The sequence below is a fragment of the Carettochelys insculpta genome, chromosome 4, assembly GCF_033958435.1.
Source record: "Carettochelys insculpta isolate YL-2023 chromosome 4, ASM3395843v1, whole genome shotgun sequence".
Classification (NCBI taxonomy): Eukaryota; Metazoa; Chordata; order Testudines; family Carettochelyidae; genus Carettochelys; species Carettochelys insculpta.
Window position 1 is genome coordinate 126959074 of NC_134140.1, and position 23171 is coordinate 126982244.

A 23171-nucleotide genomic window follows, 5' to 3' on the forward strand; every position below is an offset into this window, starting at 1 on the left:
GCGTAAAGCAGGGGGCCCCCCCACGGGATCGCGAACGCGTCCCCCAGGGATCCCCGGCCCAGCCCTACTCTGGAGGAGAATCGTGGGCACTGTTTGTTGTGCTGAGTGGCAAACAGATCTATTTGGGGAAACCCCCATGCGTGGAAAATCGGCCGTAGTAGATCGGGACGGATCTGCCACTCGTGGGTGAGCGCAAAACGCCTGCTCAACTGGTCTGCCTTCACGTTGTGCGCGCCTGGCAAGTATGAGGCTCTCAGGATTATATCGTGGGCGATGCACCAGTTCCATAGGCGGATTGCTTCCGCGCATAAGGTACGGGATCGAGCTCCTCCTTGCCTGTTTATGTAAAACATGGTGGAGGTATTGTCCGTACTGATCCCGACGACTTTGCCTCGTATACGGTCTCGAAAGTGTTTGCAGGCGTTGAACACTGCTCTGAGCTCTAGAACATTGATATGTAGAGACTGTTCCGTGGGTGACCACAGTCCTTGAGCCACCTCTTCGCCCATGTGCGCTCCCCACCCTATGAGGGAGGCATCCGTAGTGAGGAAAACCGATATTTGCGGCTGATGGAAGGGTACCCCTGTTAGCAAGTTCCCGGGGTTTACCCACCATTGCAGGGATTCGCGCACCCCAGGTGAGGGCGACACCACCCTGTGAACGGTGTGTACTGCCGGCTTGTATACACTTGCCAGCCAGTGTTGCATGCTGCGCATGTGCAACCTGGCGTTCTGTACCACAAATGTCGCCGCTGCCATGTGGCCCAGCAGCTGCAAGCACTTCAAGATCGGCACTGTAGGGCTGAAGGTGATGACCTGCACGAGGGAACCGATGGCTCGAAAGCGAGCCTCTGGTAGGTATACTCTCGCCGAGACCGAGTTTATGCGAGCCCCTATGAACTCTATGTCCTGTGAGGGGTCTATCTTTGATTTTGCCAGATTGATAACCAGGCCAAGTGAGGAGAACGTGTTTGCTGTGACGCGTATCATGCAGAGGACCTCCCTTTTCGAGGTCCCTTTGAGCAGGCAGTCGTCCAGATACGGGAAGATAAACATCCCCTGTCTGTGCAGGTAGGCTGACACCACTGCCAAGGTCTTGGTGAAGACTCTGGGGGCCGAGGAAAGGCCAAACGGTAGGACCTTGTATTGGAAGTGTTCGTTGCCCACCATGAACCGGAGAAAACGCCGGTGAGCCGGATGGATGGTTATGTGGAAGTATGCGTCTTGTAGATCGAGGGCTGCGAACCAGTCTCCATCGTCCAGTGCTGTAAGGATGGAGGCAATCGTGATCATCCGAAAACGTTGCTTGCGTAGATACCTGTTGTGGCCACGAAGGTCTAAGATGGGCCTCCAGCCTCCTGTCTTTTTCTCCGTCAGGAAATACCGAGAGTAGAACCCTTTCCCTTGCAGTTGCTCCGGCACCTTCTCCACCGCCCCTAAGAACTCGAGGTGGGCCACCTCCTGCCTGAGCCTGGCTACATGGGAGGCCTCCTGAGGGTGGGGCTTGGGCGGGGGTCGCGGCGGCGGGAGCGACTGGAAGGGGATGGCGTACCCCGTGGCTATGATCTCCAGCACCCATTTGTCTGTGGTGATCCTTTGCCACTGGTCGTAGAATGGTTGGAGGCGATGGTGAAAAAGCCGTTTCGGATGATCTTGTGCAATGGTGGTGATGGCGCAGCCCTGGATCTGTATGTCAAACTTGTGGCCTTTGGCCCCGCCCCGAGGACGGACGGCCCTGTTGTGAGCGTCGCCTGGGGGTTCTGTACTGCTGGTGCTGCTGATGCCGCCCTTGCTCGTAACCCCTGTGATACTGGGGGCGCTGTTGCTGGTACTGGTACCGCCTTTGCTGTGGGTAGTACCTTTTCTTTGAGTATGGAGGGGTGTAAATCCCCAGGGTCCTGAGTGTGGCTCTTGAATCTTTACTGGAATGAAGGACCGAGTCAGTTGATTCAGCAAACAGCTTCTGCAAGTCGAAGGGGAGGTCGACTATCTTCGCTTGCAGATCTCTCGGTATACCCGAGGTCTGGAGCCAGGACTCCCGTCGCATCACCACTGCAGTTGCTGTGGAACGTGCTGCCGTGTCCGCAACGTCCAAAGCAATCTGAACTTCCATCCTCGCAGCCGCGTAGCCCTCTTGCACTATGGCCTTGAGGACCGGCTTTTTGTCCTCTGGAAGCGAGTCCATGAGGGAAGTTAATCTGGCATAGTTGTCAAAATTATGGTTCGCCAAGTGCGCTGCGTAATTTGCCATGCGCAACGTTAAGGTGGAGGAGGAGTAGACCTTTCTGCCGAACAGCTCTAGCTTCTTGGCATCTCTGTCCGTTCCCCCTGTTTTAAATTGAGATGTTTTTAGTCTTTGTTGCGAGGACTCCACCACCAAGGAGTTTGGCTGGGGGTGGCTAAACAAGAACTCCATGCCCTTTGCCGGCACGAAGTATTTCTTATCCGCTCTCTTTTGAACAGGCGGAATAGTTGCAGGGGTCTGCCATATGGTAGTGGCGGACTCCAAGATCGCTTCATCAAGCGGTATTGCTACTCTGGAGGAGGCCGGGGAGCTCAAATTTTTAAGAAGCTTATGATGTTTCTCTTGCACTTGTGCTGTCTGGATGCCTTGCGTGAAAGCTACCCTCTTAAACAGCTCCTGAAACTGTTTGAGGTCGTCCTCAGGATGGACGTCCCCTAAGGCCGTGGCCTCATCCGGGGAGGAAAACGAGGAACCGCTGGGGTACATTTCTTTGGACCCTTCCGGTTCTTGATGGTGATGGTGCGCCCTCTCGCTGGAGGTATGCGAGGGAAAATCTCGTGGGTCTACGGCCAGTCCCCCCTGGGACGTTTGAGTCTCTGTCCCCGATCGCGATTGCCCTCGGGGGTACGAGGTAATATGTGGGGATCTCTCCCTGGTAGATTGCCGATGGTGTCCATGCCCCGCGTGGTAGGGACGACCATGGCAGTGTAGGCACTGTTCCTGGGAAGGTGACCTTGACCATTCCCTTTGCACGTACCCTCTGTGTCTGGGAGAGGGGGATCGTCGAGACACTGGAGAGAGCGATTTTGCATAATAGTCCAGCGTTTCAAATCCCAGGAAGGGTGAGGGTGGTGCCAGCCATGGGGAGGCTGATTGCAGGAAAGGAGAAGGGGGCTCCGGGTAGGCTAGGGGGGACCCCTGCCTTCTGGTTGGAGTCTGCAACATGAGCGGAGGGCTGTGAGAAAAGAGCTCCACAGCCCTGTCTGGAGAGGGGCTGCAGTGCCTCCTCTTGTGTGCAGCCTTTCCCCTCCCTAAGGGAGGTAACTCCGCCCCCTGATGGGCGGGGGATCCCGGCCCCGTCGGCACCGTGCTAGGCACGCTCGAAGGCGGTGCCGCACGTGCGGAGTGCTTCTGTGCCTGCGCGCTCTGCACCGCCGGTTCCCTGGGGGTCGGTGCCGCTGCCTGCGGTGCCGCCGGTACCGGCGCTTGCTTAGCCGCCGCCCTGCCTGCGGTGCGGGGCGGCTGGCTGATCATCGGAGGCTGAGCCGCTTCCACGTGGCTCTCCGTGCCGCCGCCGATCAGCTGTTGCTGCGGCTGGGGGCTGCTTGCTCCTCCCGTCCCGCTCACCGTTGCTGCCGGCAGGGATCGGGTTGGAGAAACTTTTCTCCGTTTTTGCGCTGATGGAGTGAGGGAGGCAGCTTTTCTTCTAAGGGCCCCGGAGGGTCCCTCCTGCTGCGGCTGCTCCGGCACGTCTGGCTGGAGGGCCTTGTCAAGAAGCAGCAGTTTAATCCTCATCTCCCTGTCTCTCCGTGCTCTTGTTGTTAATTTTGCACAGAAGGCGCATTTTTGTGCCACATGGGACTCCCCCAGGCACCTTATGCAGAGACTGTGCCCATCGGACACTGGCATCGCCTCTCGGCAGGACTCACATTTTTTAAAGCCTGAGGAGGACATTGTTGGTGAGTCTTTGAGTTTGTTTATGGGTACTTAGCACCCTCTTTGTGCTGTTTCCCCGTCCGATGGCCTGCCTCAGCAGGAGGGCTGATGGCCCTAGCTCCCGGCCTCCGGCGCTTGTTACTGGGACTGGCTTGAGCTGTCCCTCCGTAGCTTGTTTGTTGTTTGTTTGGTTTTTTTTTGTTTTTTTTTCACAAAATAACAACCGGCTACTTATGGTAGCCTAAATAACTGAAAACTTTAAAGAGAAAACAATTAAAGTCGTTGAATACGCTATGTGGCTTTAGCCTAGTCGGATTCCGTCTGCAGCCGACGGCGGTTGAGAGGAACTGGCGGGGACCGGATCGCGCACATGGCCAGGAGCGTGCCAGGGAGCGGCGCGCGCCGGCGCATGCGCGGTCCGGCAGAAACTGCTTGGAAGATCCGATCTGCGGCGCCGGCCAAGCCGTCACCTATTGTGGAGCACCCACGGGGACACTCGAAGAAGAAGCTTATGCTCCAAGATACCTATTAGTCTATGAGGCGTCACAGGACTTCTTGTTGATTTTGAAGATACAGACTGACTCGGCTACCTCTCTGATACTCGTATAAATGTTTCGGCTCAGACTGGAGCTGGGGCTCCAAGACCCTTCCCCTCCTCACCAGCTTTTGGAGACCAGGATCCTGCCCAACCCCAAACATCTAACTGCTATTTTAAGCTTCGCAGTGAAAGCCCAGGTCAGTCACCCCTGGCTCTGAGACTGGCTGCCACTGATCTTTTTTTGCTGTATTAGATGTCCCCCCTCAGAGCTTCTAGCTGATGTACAGAAAGCCCACTATGGTACTGTACTGTCCAAATCAGGCTAACAGTAAATAATCATTTGGCGTGGTATGAGGCACAGCTGAGGCCGCATTCTCAGAAACACATGCAAAAATCATGTGAATTTGCATACTGAACTTGCATGCACAGTTACTAAAACTGTATTAGCAAATGCAACAATTATGCATACAAATGGCCAGCTAGAAACACAACTGGGTGTTCAAGCACAGTGCTATTGCAAAACACAATCACGGCATTTGCTCAAGCAAATGCAAGTACAATTTTATGCCTACATTCGTGCACACATAGTTCTAACAATACGGCCCTAAGTGTCCAAAGAATCAAGCTTGACAGGCTGTTTATATGGCCAAAAGTTTTCACAGGGTTAAAGCCCAGATCTATGAAACACTGTGTTTGCTCTGGGGCTGCGTATGCCCTTATTTGTGGTTCAAGCTTCACCCTGAGTTCTAAACCCAAAAATTCAAAGCACAGCTTAGCTGTGAATGCCTATTATTTCCTGGTGTCTTGCTGAAACCAGGAGACCCCACCTATTTTGTCACTCATGACTTTGGAGCTAATGATTTGCCTCTATGTGGTCCAAAACTGTCATAAAACTCCACAGACATTGGGGGCATCATGTCTCAAAGTAAACATCCACACTACAGTTGGAGGTGCCATTTCCAGCCTTGATCAAATGCACTAAAAATAGCGTGGCGCTGGCAGTGTGGGCAACAGTTTAAGCTAGCCACCTGAGTGCTTACTGAGAGTCTAGGACAGGACTTTAAGTGGGCATCCAAATTTTACTGACATGACTACACCGCTACATGCTAGCTGAATCAAAGCTATGCTGTGCACATCTATCTGAAATTACATCTCTAGCTGCAATGCAGATGTACCCTGAAGAAAAGTCTATTTAAAGAATGTAATACCTATTTAATCATGTGTCTGCATGTGTGTTATTTAATCCGTCCTTATCAGGGTGCGGGGAGCATCAATTAGTGTTTGTAAAATATTTTTAGATTAACAGAGCCGTGAATTAAAGGACCCATGAATGATCTGTGGAGTTCCAAATACACAGTAGTCACATTATCCAGAAATACCGCTCCCAAAGGGGAAAACAACAGCTGCAATTATGAACAAGTACCTGCCATTTCTGTTATTGTTGCATTGCTCTGCAACAATGCTTTTAGATCCATAACACTTTTTTGAAGAGCCTCTTAAGTTTGTTGCCATTTCTCTACAAACATTCCTTTGCCCTTGCTATGTCTGCTCAAGAACATACATCCACCTCACATTCCTTTGATTTGATCTAAGGTATTCCAAAACTGTGGGTTCTTCAAATGTTCAGTGAAATTAAAAAAAAAAAGGGGGGGGGTGAGGGTAGGAGCAAATCAATTTATTCTAGATGAGTTACCATTAAGGCTAAGGCTACAATACAGAGGTATTTTGAAATAACATCTTTTGAAAAGGCTATTTGGAACAGAAATACAAATCCAGGGTTAGAAGAAAAATAAAAACAAGGAGAAAAAGAAAAAGAAAAAAAGCAGAAAAGGGAAAAAGAAAAGAGAATGAAGAGAAAAGAAAAAAGAAACTGAAGGAAAAAAGATGTTAAATACGTCAAACTTGCAAATGAATAATTATTAAGTCTAATTCAAGGTCTTCATAATGCCGCCAACTACATTTTGTGGACAGTTTCAAGCTTTTCATGACATGAGAGGTGGGACCAGGAGGCCAAGAAAACATATTCACAGACATTCCGAAGAGGTGGGCGTGCGTAATGAGAAACACTTACGCTTGCAGGTTCGGCTCTCATCCCTGTAGTATCCCGGGAAACAGGCTGAGGTGCACATGGCAGTGTGGGACAAAACGAGGCTGGAGTCGCAGGAAGAGCAGGAAAAAGGGCCTCCGCCGCTGCAGGTTTTGCACGAGGGGTGACACTCTTGAGAGGACGGAAAGAATGAAAATTACCGTTCACGCAGAAGCAAATCTCCAAGCAGATCTGTAGAGTTTTGTCAAGAGTGCACAACACTGAGTGATCCTGAGGAAGCAGCACACCCAGTGCTCCCACACCTGAACATATTCTTGCTGCCTTCCTGACTGCCCTATGAGTAATGAACAGTGCCTTCATTCACGACAAAGGGCCAAATCCATCACTGTCTGTAAGTGGGCAGAGAAATCCATGGAGTTACCCACCTTAATCTAGGTTGAATTTGGTCCAAGGCAATGAAAACACAAAAGAGGAAGACTTCAGACAACATGGACAAGACCTACTGCTTCCTCATACAATGTGGAGACGATCTATTGAGACTGAAGGACAACTATTGGGGTACTCCTGGAGCCAGCGAGAAGTTTTGTCCCAAGACAGAGTGAAGTGGAGGAGACTTGTAGACGACCTGTGCTGCACCCAGATTTCAAGGGTTTAAGTCAAGTCCATGTTTGGGATCTAAAAAGCTACCATTTAAACTTGGCACTCATGCATTTTGACACAGCTTGAACAACAGATCGTTTTTGGTAATTCATGAAACCTTTACACACCCGAGGTCAGAAATTTGCTATCTAAACCTGGCTTTCCAGAGAGGAAGGAATGTCTCTTCCCCACCCCAGTAGATGACATATTATAGCACTATGGAGTGGACCCCATGACCCTGGAAGACTAAGACAAAACTAAGGAATGCAATTACTGTTTCTGTCAGTGTGGAACTAAGTAATGAAATTGCTATCCTGAAACTAAGTCTAGGGCCACAGAAGAGGAGTTTCTGAAGTATCCATCTCATACATTTACGCTGGACGAGGCAGTGCCAATGTGATGAATGTGGGAGAGGTTAAATCCTTTCCTGGACATTCCAGCTAACTGGTTCACTAAAATCTTTTCACATTGGTTAACGCTTATAACCTAGCCCTAACTGTCTTGCCTGTAAACCCATAGACAGTGGGTCCTAGAGAGCCTCTAGGAATGCCAGGGAAGTAGGAAGTGAGTTGGCAGGAGGCCAGGAGAGCCAGTGGAAAAAGAATGTGGATTTCTGAAGTGGAAGCACTGACCTTTCTGGTCCCAGCTTTGTGTGCCCAGAGCAGAGCTACACAGACACGAATTAAGCCAGGAAGTCAGGCATGGAATACCTAGCAACACCCATGCTCAAGGAAGGACTAAATCCTGAAACTACAGATAGGTAAGAAGAACAGTGAATGTTCAGTCCGACATGATCAGGTTACTTTCTTTATTTTGGGGTTTGTTCGACTTCTCTGTGCTGAGCACATGTAACTAACCCCTTAATCTGTAACTTCCCAAACTGAATAACCCCAAGGAAGCAATTCTCTGTGTTTCAATCCTTTTTTAGTTGCTCTGTAACACTTAGCAAACAAGTAATGTTTCACCAAGTATATTACCTTTGGTTTGTGAATAAAAATCACCTTTTTAAGACCAGGATCTGATGCTTGTCTGTATCCTAGAGGGGAGGACGTTTTATGTGCACATGCCTAAAAGAGCAAGCCAAACACCCAGGAGTAATTACAGTTTTCCAGGCTCCCGACAGAGGGAGGATTGAAGAGTTTGAAGGTACCCTGTGGGAAGGAATTCCCAAATGCATCTTCCTGGGTTCTCAAAGGGGTTTTTGCATTTGGGTGGTGGCAGCAATACCAATCCAAGGCCACCTGCAACCTTGGGGAGTTTTTAAACATAAGCCATTAGTGGCAGGGTATTTTAAAGTCTCTTGTGGCCTCTACTTCTGCACTCAAAGTGCCAGCATGGGGAACAGTCTTGCCAGCACATCTCATGCAAAGAGGCCAGATCAGACACCTAACCCTCAGCCTCAATATGTAAAGTGTCCTCTTTTAGTGTCTTTCTTCTCTTTCAATCCCTAATATACTTGGTCTCAGAAGATGAGCTATGCTTTGACAAGCTGTAGGTGCGTATCGTGGATTTCTTGCAGCACATGAATTCATGTTCTCTTGAGAAAGAAAATATGGAAACAACAAGGCCGCAAAAAAGTGCCACAAGTATCAAAGCGAGCACAACAGGGCTAATGGATCAGAGAGCACATCAAAATGCTACTTCCAGCATTTCTGGTTGACCACTTACCACACACTGCTCCCACAAACCAAACAGTCAGCCTAGCTTTCCTAGAGCTGGCCCTCTCTCTTGGGGACTGACAGGAACTGCTGCCTCCAGCAAGGCTGATTCAGGAAAGCAAAGGGCAACAAGAGCCTCCATCAACAGCCAGGAGATTCTAGCCACAGGGATAATAAACAGCTTCAGGCTGCAAATTTTCTGTTGGATTTTTCAGAGCACAGATAAAAGAGCCCACATAAGGAAGTAAGAACCTTCCTGGTTAGAGATCCAATTCTGAACGACTCCTCGGCCCACTTGACATCTACGCACAGAGTGATTTCTAATGAAATCAGTGGGAGTTTTTCCTGTTAACTTCAACAGGGTCTGGATTTCACGGTTGTGTTTAGTTTCCTCCTGCACTCATGTCCCACCTCAGTGAATAGACATTTGGTTTTAGCCTTTTTTGGCACAGTCCCAGAATGTCCTCGGGTCAGCCAAGCTCCTACAATTGTGCTACTACCATGAGAGCAGAGGGGACAGGAATCACGGCCAATTAGCGAAGCACAGCTGGAGCGGCCCCTCCTTAGCACTTTCCTTGAATATGGAAAATCTTTCAGCCCCACCTACCTAAAAGTCCCAGAAGTCACGTCACCACATGGATGTGGTGGGAACCTTTCACCCGCAGTACCAACAAAACTGACACAGAAACATACTTCTGCTCTCTCCCTGCCATAACGTACTCCAGCTAGCAGGAAGTTTATTTGTGTAACAGCGGGGCTCAGGGGCTCCACAGGGTTAAGCTCTGTACAAAGTGTGACAGGGTGAGGACAGAAGGTTTGCTTACTAGGGGAGAGATGCAGCTCTAAAAAGCACAAAGGGCCCTGGCTAATCAAGTGTCGTCACAGGCAGAGTAGGGGGAAAAGGCTGGTATAAATCAATCAGAGCCAGCTGGTCCCACCGGAGGCTGCCACTGGCCTTTTAAAAGTCTTCCCCAAGTAGGGAGGTGGGACTGAGAGTGGAAGAAGAGGCTGGAGAGAGGTGAGGAGATTAGAGCAGAGTTATAGAGGAGCAAAGGAGAATACCAACAGCAACAGAAGCAGCAGGGGAGGTGGGGAGCTCCATCAAGGAGTGTTTGAGCTCCCTGCCCCTGATAACCTCAGAGCTCAGCTGGAGGCTGGGAGGGACTGGTTACTCAGCCTGCTAGGACCAGGTGGCTCCTATCCGCTGCCCTTCGAACAACGGAACTGAAGCCCAAACCCCGACGAGGGCTAGTGGGCCCCATACTGCAAGACTGTGGACAGAACAGAGGCCTGGGGCCCAGGTGTGGTACTGACCCTGCCACAAAAGACATACTTAGGCATGGTCCTGCCCCAAAGAGCTTCCAATCTAACACCGGACAAAAGGGCAGGAGAGGAATACAGAGGATGGAGAAGCACAGTGATTTAGAGAGCCACGGTTCAAACAGAGAGTTCCTGAACTGTAGCTCAGTGCTCTGCCCACTGGACTACACTGCCTCTCAAGCAATTCCATGGGAGGGGCTGGGCAGGTCTCGCCACTAGCCTCCACCTCCAGGCGCTACTCACTTTTACAGGCGCCACCGTCCACATAGGATCCCAGAGGACAGTCAGGGACACAGCGATCGTCCAGCAGCAAGTGACGGGCGCTCTGGCATGTCAGGCAGACGCTGCCTGCGTCGTGGAGATTAGCCACACACTCATGGCACGAAGGATGGCACCCTAAAGAGAAAAGAAACAGGGGCCACCAGTGAAGAAGGCTTCTGACAGTCGGCTTACAGAACAGTCCCGCTCAGGGGTAACAGCTCTGACAGAGCACAAGGGAGTAAAATTAAGAGTATTTCTGTGTGCACAGATTCCATGGAGGGCGCAAGGCATATGGGATGAGGGAGTAAGCAAGGGGCTCGGTGTTGTCCTCCGGTTTGCGTCGCTCAGGTTCTTCCACACAATGAAGCCACCCGGCACTCCCCGAAGGGCAGAGTGCCATTCACAGGAGAATCAGACAGCCTTACAAACCTCTTTTTCAGCACCACACAAATTAGCGGCTCCTGACCTTCCCCTGAACCTGGAGCATTTCAAAAGGTTTTACAACAAACCTTTTGTACCTACATACGGACAGCGCAAGGTACCCTGGATGCCAAATTAATCCTCATTACAGTAATTCAGAAAATTATAAGGGAAATGATGGCCGTCTTGAAGGAGATGTAATAATGAGGCTAGAGGGTAGTATCTGGCCAGCTGTCAGATTTCTACTGAAAACAAACCTGCCTGTCCTTTGTCTCTCCTGGAACTTTCATTGAGAGTCGCAGTCTTTTGAGTCTAAAGAATGAGGCTGAGATTTTCAAAGGAGCCTAAGCAAGTTAGCTGGGCACCCGTTTCCATTGGGATATGCATGCCTGACTGCCTTAGAAATCTCACTATGATTATTGCCCTGGTTACCAATGCACAAGTCTTCCTGAATTCACTGGAAGCTATATGCATATGTAGTTGGGGGCAAAAATTCGACTCAGGGGATGGATATACAGTATCTGAGACCATTTCTTTATCCCCTATCCTGCTACTCATTTTGTTCCTGGAGACTCGAGCATAAAATACCAATCTGTTGTGTCATGAACTTTTTAAGCAACGTGCTGCATGTTTTGAGGGGTCATTATTATTCATTTATTTATTTAATACCCAAAGAGTGCTGAGCACTACGAGGGTGATGGCTGCCAATACAAAACCCTCTGAACAGCAATATGAAACCCTAAGCGTACTGGGCACTTTATGGTTTGTAGAAGACAGAGTCCCAACCCCAAAGACACAATCTGACAGCGATGGACCTAAGAGCCAAAGTGAAAAGAAAACCAATGTTAGGGTTAAGCTCTTTCTTTTCTTTCTGCTTTTTCTATGTACATATGTTGCTCCATAGTAATGCTTTTAGTGTTCCAAGAGTCACTGTGGAAAACACTGCCCGTCCCGCATATACAGCATGCGAGGGTTAATGTACCATTTGCTTCAGAACCCTGTACAGGTTGAACCTTTCTAAATTTGGCATCCTTGGGACTGACCGGTGCTGCACGAGAGTTTGCCAGACCATTTGACTTAAACCCTGTACTCCAGCTCTAGCACCATTACCAACACTTCCGTGGTTCACGTGGCTCCTAAAAGACATTTAGGGGTAAATTACAGCTAAATAACAGCACGAAACACTGAGAGCCGGGACTGGTGGCTGTAAAGAAACTTTACAGAGCCACAGGAAACTTGGCCACATCCATGACAAATGATCATCCAGCTAACTAAAATCATGCTGGATTACAGATGTTGCCAGAGGAGAGATTTCCAGATTAGAGAGGTTCAACTTGTATTGTGAAAAGAATAAAATATTCACCAGTGCTTCATAATATAAAGTAAAAAGCAAATTCATAAATCATCTATATGCATCCTCCTGAAGCACTAAAATTAACATTAGGTTCTGTAAATTTCTCGTGCTCCCCTTATTCACCTAGAAATTCATTTACTCAATGAAGACAATATTAATGTCCTATTGTCTCCAAGTATCTGTAATGGATGGCAATAACTGCTGAGTAGGTGCAATAAACAGACAAATACACCAAGCACTGAAGTACTCCAGTGATGAGCACGGAATAAATATCCGCGGTGGGTAACACAATAAACACAGACTAACAGAGAGAAAAGCATTTGCTGAGTGCAGTTAACCAGACTCTTCTCTAAATAATGTTTTATTCTAATTCTGGGGAAGTCCAAAGACATTCAAAAGGTAAAAGTTTCCAAAGAGCTGGATGCAAGCCGATTTTTCTCCTCTTTATAGCCTGGCTGTCTTTGTCCCTGTGTGGTAAACCAGTTATTTTAATTTGGCTGCTGCTTCCTGAGCAGTCAGTCATATATTCAACCTCGCTACGTTCAACATGTGGAGATCGACAAGCACTCTATGGACTTCTCCCAGAAAGACAATGGCTTGAGGTGAATGTGAAGGACTGTGGGGAACAAAGTTTCAGAGAAAAAAAAGAATCAAGTTACTTTGTACTGTAAAAGATGATACAGATTTTTTTACAGCAGGTTCCCTTTGGGCCAAGAAGGAAAAGGAGCAGAGTGTTCTCTTCAGAGCTCTCAACGTACCTTCCTTGCATCACACTCTCACCCCCCCACCAATATTTGTCTTTTCACTTGACCCCTCCACACCACTCCTCCCTGCACCTTATCTAGTGACTGCAGCAGCCAGAGTGATACTGGCTGGCATTTTCAAGGAGGCCTAACAGAGTCTGGTATTCAGTTCTCATTGAAAGTCAGTCTGAGTTCCGTACATTGCTGTGTGGGCCTCTTTCTGAACCCCAGAGATAGTCTTCAGAGAAGACAGTGTCACCTGGATGAGAGTCCCCGTGTCGTCTTTTTTTGTTCTCACCATCGCCACAGAGCTGCTTTCACAAGAGCCAGTGACTTAAATAACCTTTTCTTCCTCCCCAGGCTCCAAGGTTTCTCTTTCTCCACCTGGTCTCACACCAAAGTTTTACAGGAAGGGACCAGGATATAATGGCTAACACAAGATTTCACTCCAGAGCCTATCAAGCCACCACTGTGCAGGTATTTTTTATTAGAACTGTAAAGAAAACACTGCCCCACTGTTTGGACAGGTATCTGCTGCTGACCTGCCTCAAATCACAGGGACAACAGCTTATCTTGTGAAACTAACAGAATATGGACCCATCAAAAAGCCAGAAGGGTTCCTGAAGCATTAACCAACACTCAAAGAAGCCAGAGCCACTTACGCCCACTTTATTCCTTCATTAGCTAAGCTAGCAAATAATTGTGTTGAGTTGTTTAACTATACCTAGCCTTTTAAGGGCTCCTTGGGACATTTTTTTCCCTTGCATGTGCTTATCCGTTTTATACCAATTAGGGTAACAGAAAATATGAGGATAAGAACAGGATATTCTATTAAATGAATAGTTTAATAGCCCGTAAATGACATGGGTGTCACCATGCGAAACTTCCCACAGCAATTTACAATCAATCCAAAGAGAAAAGTCAATAGAGTTTGGTCAGAACATCATCTAAAAACAAAATATTTTTACCTTCCTCTCGAAAATGCTGAAGGGGTCATTTTCTCAAATGAACACACTCAGCTCCCTATAAAGCTAATGAGAACTTCGCAGTCTCAAAGAGAGATAATTATATTACCTCAAAGGACTTTTCCAAATCCACAGAAGAAAGGAATTCTAAAGGAATAGGCATGAGACAAAACTGCCCAGGCCAAAGCAGGGAAGTGGTTCTTTTGCATCTTCCTCTAAATCTTCACTGGTATAAACTGGCATAGCTCCACTGAAGACAGTGGTCTATTCATCCTATTACAATTTATACAGAAAACCTGGACCCTTAGGTATCAGAGGTGGCATTTCCCTGTGGAAACTGAGATGATCCAGAGCTACTTGAACTTCATCACAGTCAGTCACCTTCACTATCAATTCCTCTTGGAAGGTTCTGATGGCTGATTTTACAGCTTAGCAAAATGCCTGGGTGAGCCTGGTCTCTGAATTCTCAAGATCTTCCACCGCATGAGACCTTACATTTTCCTGTGATGTTCTCATGGGTCTTTAAAAACATTCTCTAGGAATCCAAAGAAACCCTGAGGAGTTTCCTTCCCACGAGTAAAGAAGAAAGTGGCATTTCACCAGAAGGACATTAATTTCATGAAGGTGAAACTTTCCAAGTAATTCATTCCCAAGGCCTCTGAAGCCAAACAAAAACTTCTACTAGTAGCTGGTAATCAAATTTGTTTATGACATGGAAAAATAAAAAACACCAGAGACATCTAAAACTAGACTGTAAACAGCTAACAACTCACACATACACCTGAAAATTATTCATAACTCTTAACTGTTATTTCCCAGCATGGGTCTCAAAGCACCTTATAAAGGAAATCAGAATCATCATCTTCACAAACAGGGAAACTGGCTTCTGCAACACCAGCCAGAAGCAGAGGTAGGAACAGACCTAATAACCCATGAGTTCAAGAACAGCACAGCAGCTCTAGCAACACCCAGCCACTGGTAACAAGCATTCCTCAGAAGTTTTTTCACAGAGGCTTTGCATACTCTGGGGCCAAAGTCTGAAAACCCACTACTGCTTCAAAGTATTAGATAATTTTTTGTTGTTGTGATAACTGAAGTGCATTGCTATGACAGTGTTTAAGTATAACGCTATTATTATTATTATTATTATTAACAAAGAAAGTTTCCTTCTTGATCCATATGAAGCAATGAAATTCACTACAGCTTGATAGATCCACTGGACAGCTAGCGTTCCTCAATCCTTCATAAAACATTTTCCCCCAGGGATATAAAAATAATAAGACGTAACTAAAATGCACACTGCATCCTTTAAGTCACTACAGAATTCTGCCTCCAGGATCAGGGAGGGACTGGATTAACAAGAGATAATGACGGATGGATAGATAATTGTAAAAACATTGCTTCTAAAGCAAAGTAAAAACCTTGCAGTTATTAGCACAAATTGTATACAATGTAAATGTAATGGTTGCTGACCTTTGCTTTTCTGGCACAGCTGCTCTCAAAGGCTACCTCTGTTTTGAAATAATAATATCTTATTTCAAAATAACGTAACCAGACATAAAATGTATTTCAGAATAACTCCCAGATATTTCAAAATAGCATTTCCAGGTCCATAGTGCAATTTTGAAATACCGCCTTTGGAGCCCATTATGGCCTATTTCGAAATAGGCATTATTCCTCAGGAAAAGAGGTTGACCGGAATAAATAACACACGCATTATTTTGAATTGATTTCAAAATAGCATGTGTGTCATTTAGATGCTGTCAAAGTTCTTTCAAAAAAGCTGCCATTATTTCAAGATCACTCGGCCGTGTAGATATAGCCAAACGGATCATCAATAACCTGTTAAGGCAAATGCACAGAGTAACGCTGCATTCGGTGTCGAGCGAGCCAGCTGACCGACATGCAACAACAGCACAGACGCAAGGCTACCGGCATGTGCCTTTGTTCTAACGGTTGACAGAACTTGGAAACAAGGAGCAACACCCCTTCCAGCCACAAACATCTCCCTCAACAACTTCCCCCGCATGCCACTGATGTTTTAAAAAGTCAGCCAACAGCAATGCTCTTCCAGCAGCACCTTTCAAAATGGGATCTCAGAGCTCTGTACCTCTACATCAATCGCCCCACTGCTAGCTACTGTGAGGTAAGGAAGTATATCTCCATTGTACAGAAACACAGATTGATTAAGGAACTCATTGTGTGCCACTGAAGACATTGGCAGGACCATCACTGACTTCTGTGGTACAGGTTCAGAGACTAAGTGACTTCCCAAGGTCACACAGGAAGACTGAGGCAGAGCTTTGCAGTAAGGCAACTCTTAAGCTTTCCTGCTTATTCTAGCACTTGTCCCAAAGACACTGAAACTCATTGACCTCAGGGGGTTTGCACTAAGTCTTTGATGTGTGGTTCTGCGTAGCTGTGACTCTAAAAATAGCACTGAGGGGTAGAAAGGTGAATGCTTATTGCTTCAGTGAGTTCCAGATCAAACTTGGCTTAGTTTAGAAGGGAAATGAGGTGCTTCACCTACAATCTGAACTCTACAAACCAATCAGGGCTCTTTCTATCTCATGCATCATTGCCAATAATAAAAGATCTGCAGGCCAAATTCTGCCCTCACTGACTGCTGTGTAATGTCTCTAATTTCCAAAATCTGCAGCCCCTTGCTCCTGGGCACCACTAATTTGCACAGATCCCCCAAGCCACACAAGGCCCAAAGACATGAAAATCACAGTGTGCTTACCACCCTAAAAAACGTTACCAAACTCACAGAGACGACAGTGAGTGATTAAAACATATGCACAAAACCAGATGCAACAAAGAAAACCATCCCCCCCAAAGTAATTCTGATGTGATGAATGTTGCTACTACTTTCTGACAAATCTTACAGCTAGGAAAAGCAATTCAAAGGGGATCTGCACTACAGAGAACACAATGAAAATTAATGGAAATATAAAGAAGAGGAAATAAAGGATTTCTCTGCATAACACATTAATGAGCTTTCTAGGATGGTAATCCTCCACCATAATCAGCCAGCCACTGGAGTTACTGGTAGCAGATCTCTCCATATAACTGGAAACCTAAATAGGTAATTAACGCTTCAAACTAGTTTCAAAAGAAAAAAAAATTCAGCCACTCCTAAAGACAGACAGATATACAATGAAGACCCATACCACATGCAAACACAATGAAGAAGATTCACCGCTGTGTTAAAAACATAAGAATGGCCACACTGGGCCACAAAGGTCCATTTAGCCCAATATCCTGTCTTCAAACAGCGTCCAGTGCCAGGTGCGCAGAAGGAATGAACAGAACTGTCAATCATCAAATAATCCAACCTCTAGTGCCCACCCCCCAGCTTCACACAAACAGAAGCAAGGGACACCATTCCTGCCAGTCCTGGCTAGTAGCCACCGATGGACCTATCCTCCATGAATTTATCCAGCTCTTTATATAACCCTGTTACCATCTTGGCCTTCACAACATCCTCTGGCACCAAGTTCCACATGTCGACTATGCATTAGTTAAAGAAGCACTTCCTTCTCCATCATCACCACGATCTTATTATCATAGAACTGGAAGGGACCTCGAGAGGTCATCAAGTCTAATCCCCTTCACTCACAGTAGGACCTATCACCATCCCTGACAGACTTTCTTTTTAAAATCTGCTGCCTATTAATTTAATTTGGTGACCCCTCGTTCTTATGTTATGAGAAGGAGTAAATTGTGTTTCTTTGTCTACTTTGGGCACGTCTACACTACAGAGTTAGAAATAACAGCTGTTATTTTATAACTTTGCTAGCATCTACACTACACACTGAGAGGAGCTGGACTTGATGACCTTTCTAGAGCCATTTGGACATATTTTTGAGATGGGATGACTACATACGCACACAGTGTTCAAGATACGGGTGTAACATGGATTTATATACAGGCAATATGCTATTTTTTACCTTACTGTCTACCCCTTTTGTGGTGTGGTCAGACTCATTCCTGGGCCCCAGGACCTCTGTTCAGTCCACTGGCCCCACCATATGCACCATGTTACCCTTGTTGGGGCAGGGGGCAGTCTGGGGGGGAACCCGGTCCCCACCCACTCGCTCCAGGTTCGGGCCCAGGGACCCTGGACAGCCGCTACCTGGGAGGGCTGACTTACTTCGCCCTGGTCCCTGTAGCTTCTCTCCCTGGGCCACTTCCCCCAGATGCTTCTCCCTGGTATCCCTTTCCTCGAGTGGTAGTCATGGAAGCCAGTCTCCTCCTTAGTTTGGCTCCTTCAGCTGACCAGTTCCTCCAAATCACTGGTGGGGCTCCAGGCCCTCCCTGGGTTGGGGCAACACAGCCTCCCCCGGGTTGCTTAGGTTCCTCTCCTCTTTCGTGGCCCCAGCTGTTTCCCTCAGTCTCCTTCCTTCTCCTCACTCATCTCCCAAACTCTCCTTCACCACCTTTCCCCTTGCCCTGCATGGAGAAGAGCTTATAAAGGTAGCCCCTGAGTAAGATCAGCTGGACCTGATTGATTTAGGGCAGCCTACTCCTCAGCTGTTCCTACTTTGGTTGCCAGCTCTGTCTCAGCTCAATTTTCACTCCTGCCTCCCCTCTCCTGGCCCCACCCTGCCACACTTCCATAATGATGCCCAACACAGTTTGCTTTTTTGACTGCCACTGTCCTTTTCCAATGCCACGACATACGCATGGCAGCGCCTCATTAGCGTCTGCCAACGTGGCTCATTAGCACACCGCTTTCGAAAGGGGGGTGCCAGTGTAGCCACGGCCAATGACCCTCTCTCAAGGGGTGACAGTTAATTTAGATCCCATCATTTTATACGTATAGTTGGGATTATGTTTTCCAAGGTGCTCTACTATGCATTTGTCAGCACTGAATTAAATCTTCCATTCTGTTGCCTCGTTTTGAGAGCTCCTTTTGTAGTTCTTTGATGTTTGCCTGGGACTTAGTCATCTAGAGTACTTTTGTATCATCAAATTTTGCCACCTCATTTCTTACCTGGTTTTCCAGATCATTTAGGAATATGTTGAAAAGAATTGGTCTCAGTACGGAACCTTAGAGGACACCTCTCTATGCTTTGCTCCAGTCTGAAAACAGACCATTTATTAATACCTTTGTTTTCTATTAACCAGTTACCAAACCATGAGAGGACCTTCCCTCTTATCCCACGACAGCTTTCTTTCCTCAAGAACCCTTGGTGAGGGACCTTGTCAACGGCTTTCTGAAAAATCTAAGTACACTATATCCACTGGATCCTCCTCATCCATATGCTTGTTAACACCCTCAAAGAATTCTAGCAGACCAGTGAGGCATGATTTCCCTTTATGGAAACCATGTTGCTTCTTCCTCAACAAATAATGTTTATCCGTGTGTTTAACAATTCTGTTCTTTACTATAGTTTCAACCAGTTTGCCTGGTGCTGAAGTTAGGTTTCAGAAAAACCTTTGACGGTGTGGAAACAGAGGACTGGAAAGGCTCTAGAGAGGTCATCAAGTCTAGCTCCTCTCACAGAGTCAATACAAAGTAAAGCTAGATCATCCTGATCTAGACCACCAGTTTGCCTAACTTATTCTTACAAACTTCTAATAATGCGGATTCCACAACATCCCTTGGAAGCCTATTCAAGGACTGAACAGCCCTTATCGTTGGAAAGCTTTTCCTAACTTCTAATCCAAATCCCCCTTGCTGCAGGTTAACCCTATTATTTCTTGTCTTACCTTCAGTGCATGAGAAAGATAATTGATCTCTGCCCTCTTTATAACCAAACCTTCACATTTGTGAAAGTTTAACAAATATCCTCTCTCCCCTCACTCAGTTGTCTTCTCTCAAGACTAAGCAGGCCTAGTGGTTCCAACCTTTCCTCAAAGATCAGGTTTTCTAAACCATTTTTCCCCATTCGTCTTGTTCTTGGACTATTGCCAGTATGTCCACATATTTCTTAAAGTGTGGTACTCAGGGTTGCCCCCAGTACTCCAGCTGAGCCTTCAGCAGTGCTGAGTACAGTGAAGCAATTACCTCCCAAGAGGGATAGATGACACCTTTGTGAATACATCCCAGAATGATATTAACCTTTTTCACAGTTGCCTGACACTGTAGACCATATTCAGTTTTCAAGCCACAGTAACAGTAATACCACCTAGCCAGCCATTACCTGTTCTACAGTTATATATTCAATTTTCTTTCCCAAGCAAAGTGCTTTGCAGTTATCTTTATAGAATTTCATATGATTGATTATAGACCTATGCTCCAATTTATTAAGGACATTTTAAATTCAGATCCTGTCCTCCAAAATATTTTAATTCCTCTCCACACGGTGCCATCCACAGATTTTATCAGCATACTCTCCACTTTCTTCGGTGTAGCTTTTAACTATGAAATGCAGAGTTATTTTCATTCATTCTAGTCATTTGATTACAGGCATCAACAAAATCATGACTCACGTCTCCTTCTTGAGCTAGCCAAAAGCTCAAAAAGCAGTAACAAAATGTTTTTTAAATACATTAGAAGCAGGAAGACTGCTAAAAAAACAGTGGGTCCCCTAGACGATACAAATACAAAAGGAGCAATCAAGGACGATGAAGCCATTGTGGAGAGACTAAATGATTTCTTTGCTTCAGTCTTCAAGGCTGAGGATTTTGGGGAGATTCCCAAACCTGCACCGTTTTTTGTAGAAATGAAACTGAGGAACTGTCCCAGATTGAAGTGTCATTAGAGGAGGTTTTGGAACAAATAGATAAACTTAATGTTAACAAATCACTGGGACCGGATGGCATTCATCCAAGGGTTCTGAAAGAACTCAAATGGGAAATTGCAGAACTATTAACACTAGTTCGTAACCTGTCAGCTTCCATACCTAATGACTGGAAGATAGCTAATGTGACACCAATATTTAAAAAGGGCTCTAGAGGTGACCCTGGCAATTATAGACCAGTAAGTTTAAGGTCAGTTCCGGGCAAACTGGTTGAAACAATAGTAAAGAATAAAATTGTCAGGCACATAGAAGAACATAACTTGATAGGCAAAAGTCAACATGGTTTCTGCAGAGGGAAATCATGTCTTACTAATCTGTTCTTTGAAGGGGTTAACAAACATGCCGACAGGGGAGGTCCAGTGGATATAGTATACTTAGATTTCCAGAAAGCCTTTGACAAGGTACCTCATCAAAGGCTCTTATGTAAATTAAGTTGTCATGGGATAAGAGGGAAGGTCCTTTCATGGATTGAGAACTGGTTAAAAGACAGGAAACAGAGGGTAGGTGTAAATGGTAAACTTTCTGAATGGAGAGGGGTAACTAGTGGGGTCCCCCAAGGGTCAGTCTTAGGACCAATCCTGTTCAATTTATTCATAAATGATCTGGAGAAGGGGGTGAGCAGTGAGGTGGCAAAGTTTGCAGATGACACTGAACTGTTCAAGACAGTCAAGACAAAGGCAGACTGTGAAGAGCTTCAAAAAGATCTCATCAAACTGAGTGACTGGGCAACAAAATGGCAAATGAAATTTCATGTGGATAAGTGTAAGGTAACACACATTGGAAAAAATAACCCCAACTACACTTACAATATGATGGGGGCTAATTTAGCTATAAATAATCAGGAAAGAGATCTTGGAGTTATCGTGGATAGTTCCTTGAAAACATCCACGCAGTGTGCAGAGTCCGTCAAAAAGACAAATAGGATGTTAGGTATTATTAAAAAAGGGATAGAAAATAAGACAAGGAGTCTCTTACTGCCCCTATATAAATCTATAGTACGCCCACATCTTGAATACTGTCTATAGATCCGGTCTCCTCACCTAAAAAATTATATTCTGGCACTGGAAAAGGTTCAGAAAAGGGCAACTAAAATGATTGGGGGCTTGGAACAGGTCCCGTACGAGGAGAGGCTAAAAAGATTGGGACTTTTCAGTTTAGAAAAGAGGAGACTGAGGGGGGACATAACAGAGGTATATAAAATTATGACAGCTGTGGAGAGGGTGAATAAGGAGAAGTTATTTACTTGTACCCATAATACAAGAACTGGAGGACACCAAATGAAATTAATGGGTAGCAGGTTTAAAACAAATAAAAGAAAGTCCTTCTTCACTCAGCACATAGTTAACCTGTGGAACTCCTTGCCAGGGGAGACTGTGACAACCAGGACTTTAACAGAATTTAAGAAAGAGCTAGATAAATTCATGGAGGTTAGGTCCATTAAAGGCTATGAGCCAAGGGTAGGAATGGTGTCCCTGGCCTCTGATTGTCAGAGGCTAGAGATGGATGGCAGGAGACAAATCGTTTGATCTTTTTCGGTCCACCCCCTCTGGGGCACCTGGCAGTGGCCACTGTCAGCAGACAGGCTACTGGGCTGGATGGACCTTTGGTCTGACCCAGTATGGCCATTCTTATGTTCTTCTTCCTTCTACTTCAGATAAGTAACTCTGCTTTATATGTATTTTGAGTATTGCAGAATAAATTTGGGACATTTCTCCCCTCTTTAGGTATATTGTTCCTTCCTTTCCCATTTCTGCTATGGGCAGGCAAAATAAAGGAAGCCACAGAAGTTATTTTCTTGAGATCAAAGAAACAAGTCTTATATTAAAAAAGAAAAAAAAGGTCTACCTTCAGGGTGGGTGTAAGTGGGGAGTCAGGACTAACTTTAGTGTGATAATCCTTCAGTAGATTAACTTATTACGGCTATTGCATTTTTGCCTCCTTTCTTCAGATCATTTATCTTTTTTGGAACCTCTCAGTGCTGGCATAGGCCACACAAGCTGTATCTATTCTTTGATAAACTAAAAAATAAATAAGGAGATACAACACGACTCAGAAGTGACTGGAACCATTCCCAGAATACGTTTATCCTTTTCTGCATGGTGGATTAAAAGTGATTTTTCTTTTCAAACAGGTAAATGCAATTAGTGGCTTTTGATGAGAGGCAGGAGGGCATGTATACCGTACCCAGAGAGTGTAAGTGCTGAGTAAATCCTACTATGTCTTAAAAGTGTCCGCATCAAACCCAGCTATGCTAATATTTCTCTAAGGCCTGATAAGCTGTTTCTCAGAATCGTGGGATGTATTCTTAATTCATCTTTGTGAAACTCTAGGCAGTGGTAAACCAGCTTTCCTGGCTGCTAGCCCACCATTCTGTTCCTGATTCTCCAGGGATAGACGCTATTATCTAGTGAACTGTCTCCGAACACCCCTCTAGGATTACTTCTTTCCATGGGGTGGAGTTTGTGACAGTCCCTTCCTGATACGGTAACTGAGTTCAAGGCAACGACCTCAGAGATGAACACAGCATGTCCAGTGTTTTAAATGGTCAGCTATTCCCTGAGAGGGGCCAGAGAC

The 23171-nt window shown here is 46.1% G+C and overlaps 1 protein-coding gene across 4 annotated transcripts in view; it reads right to left on the reverse strand.

The window, feature by feature from the left end:
* The window catches only part of FRAS1 (Fraser extracellular matrix complex subunit 1), a 310675-nt gene that overhangs the window by 123252 nt on the left and 164252 nt on the right, over positions 1-23171 (reverse strand). For all 4 annotated transcript variants that reach the window (XM_074993758.1, XM_074993759.1, XM_074993760.1 and 1 more), the window contains 2 exons: positions 10346-10498; positions 6510-6656 (listed from right to left, as the gene is read on the reverse strand). In XM_074993758.1, the coding sequence (XP_074849859.1) occupies positions 6510-6656; positions 10346-10498 (300 nt within the window). The remainder of the gene's footprint in view (positions 1-6509; positions 6657-10345; positions 10499-23171) is intronic.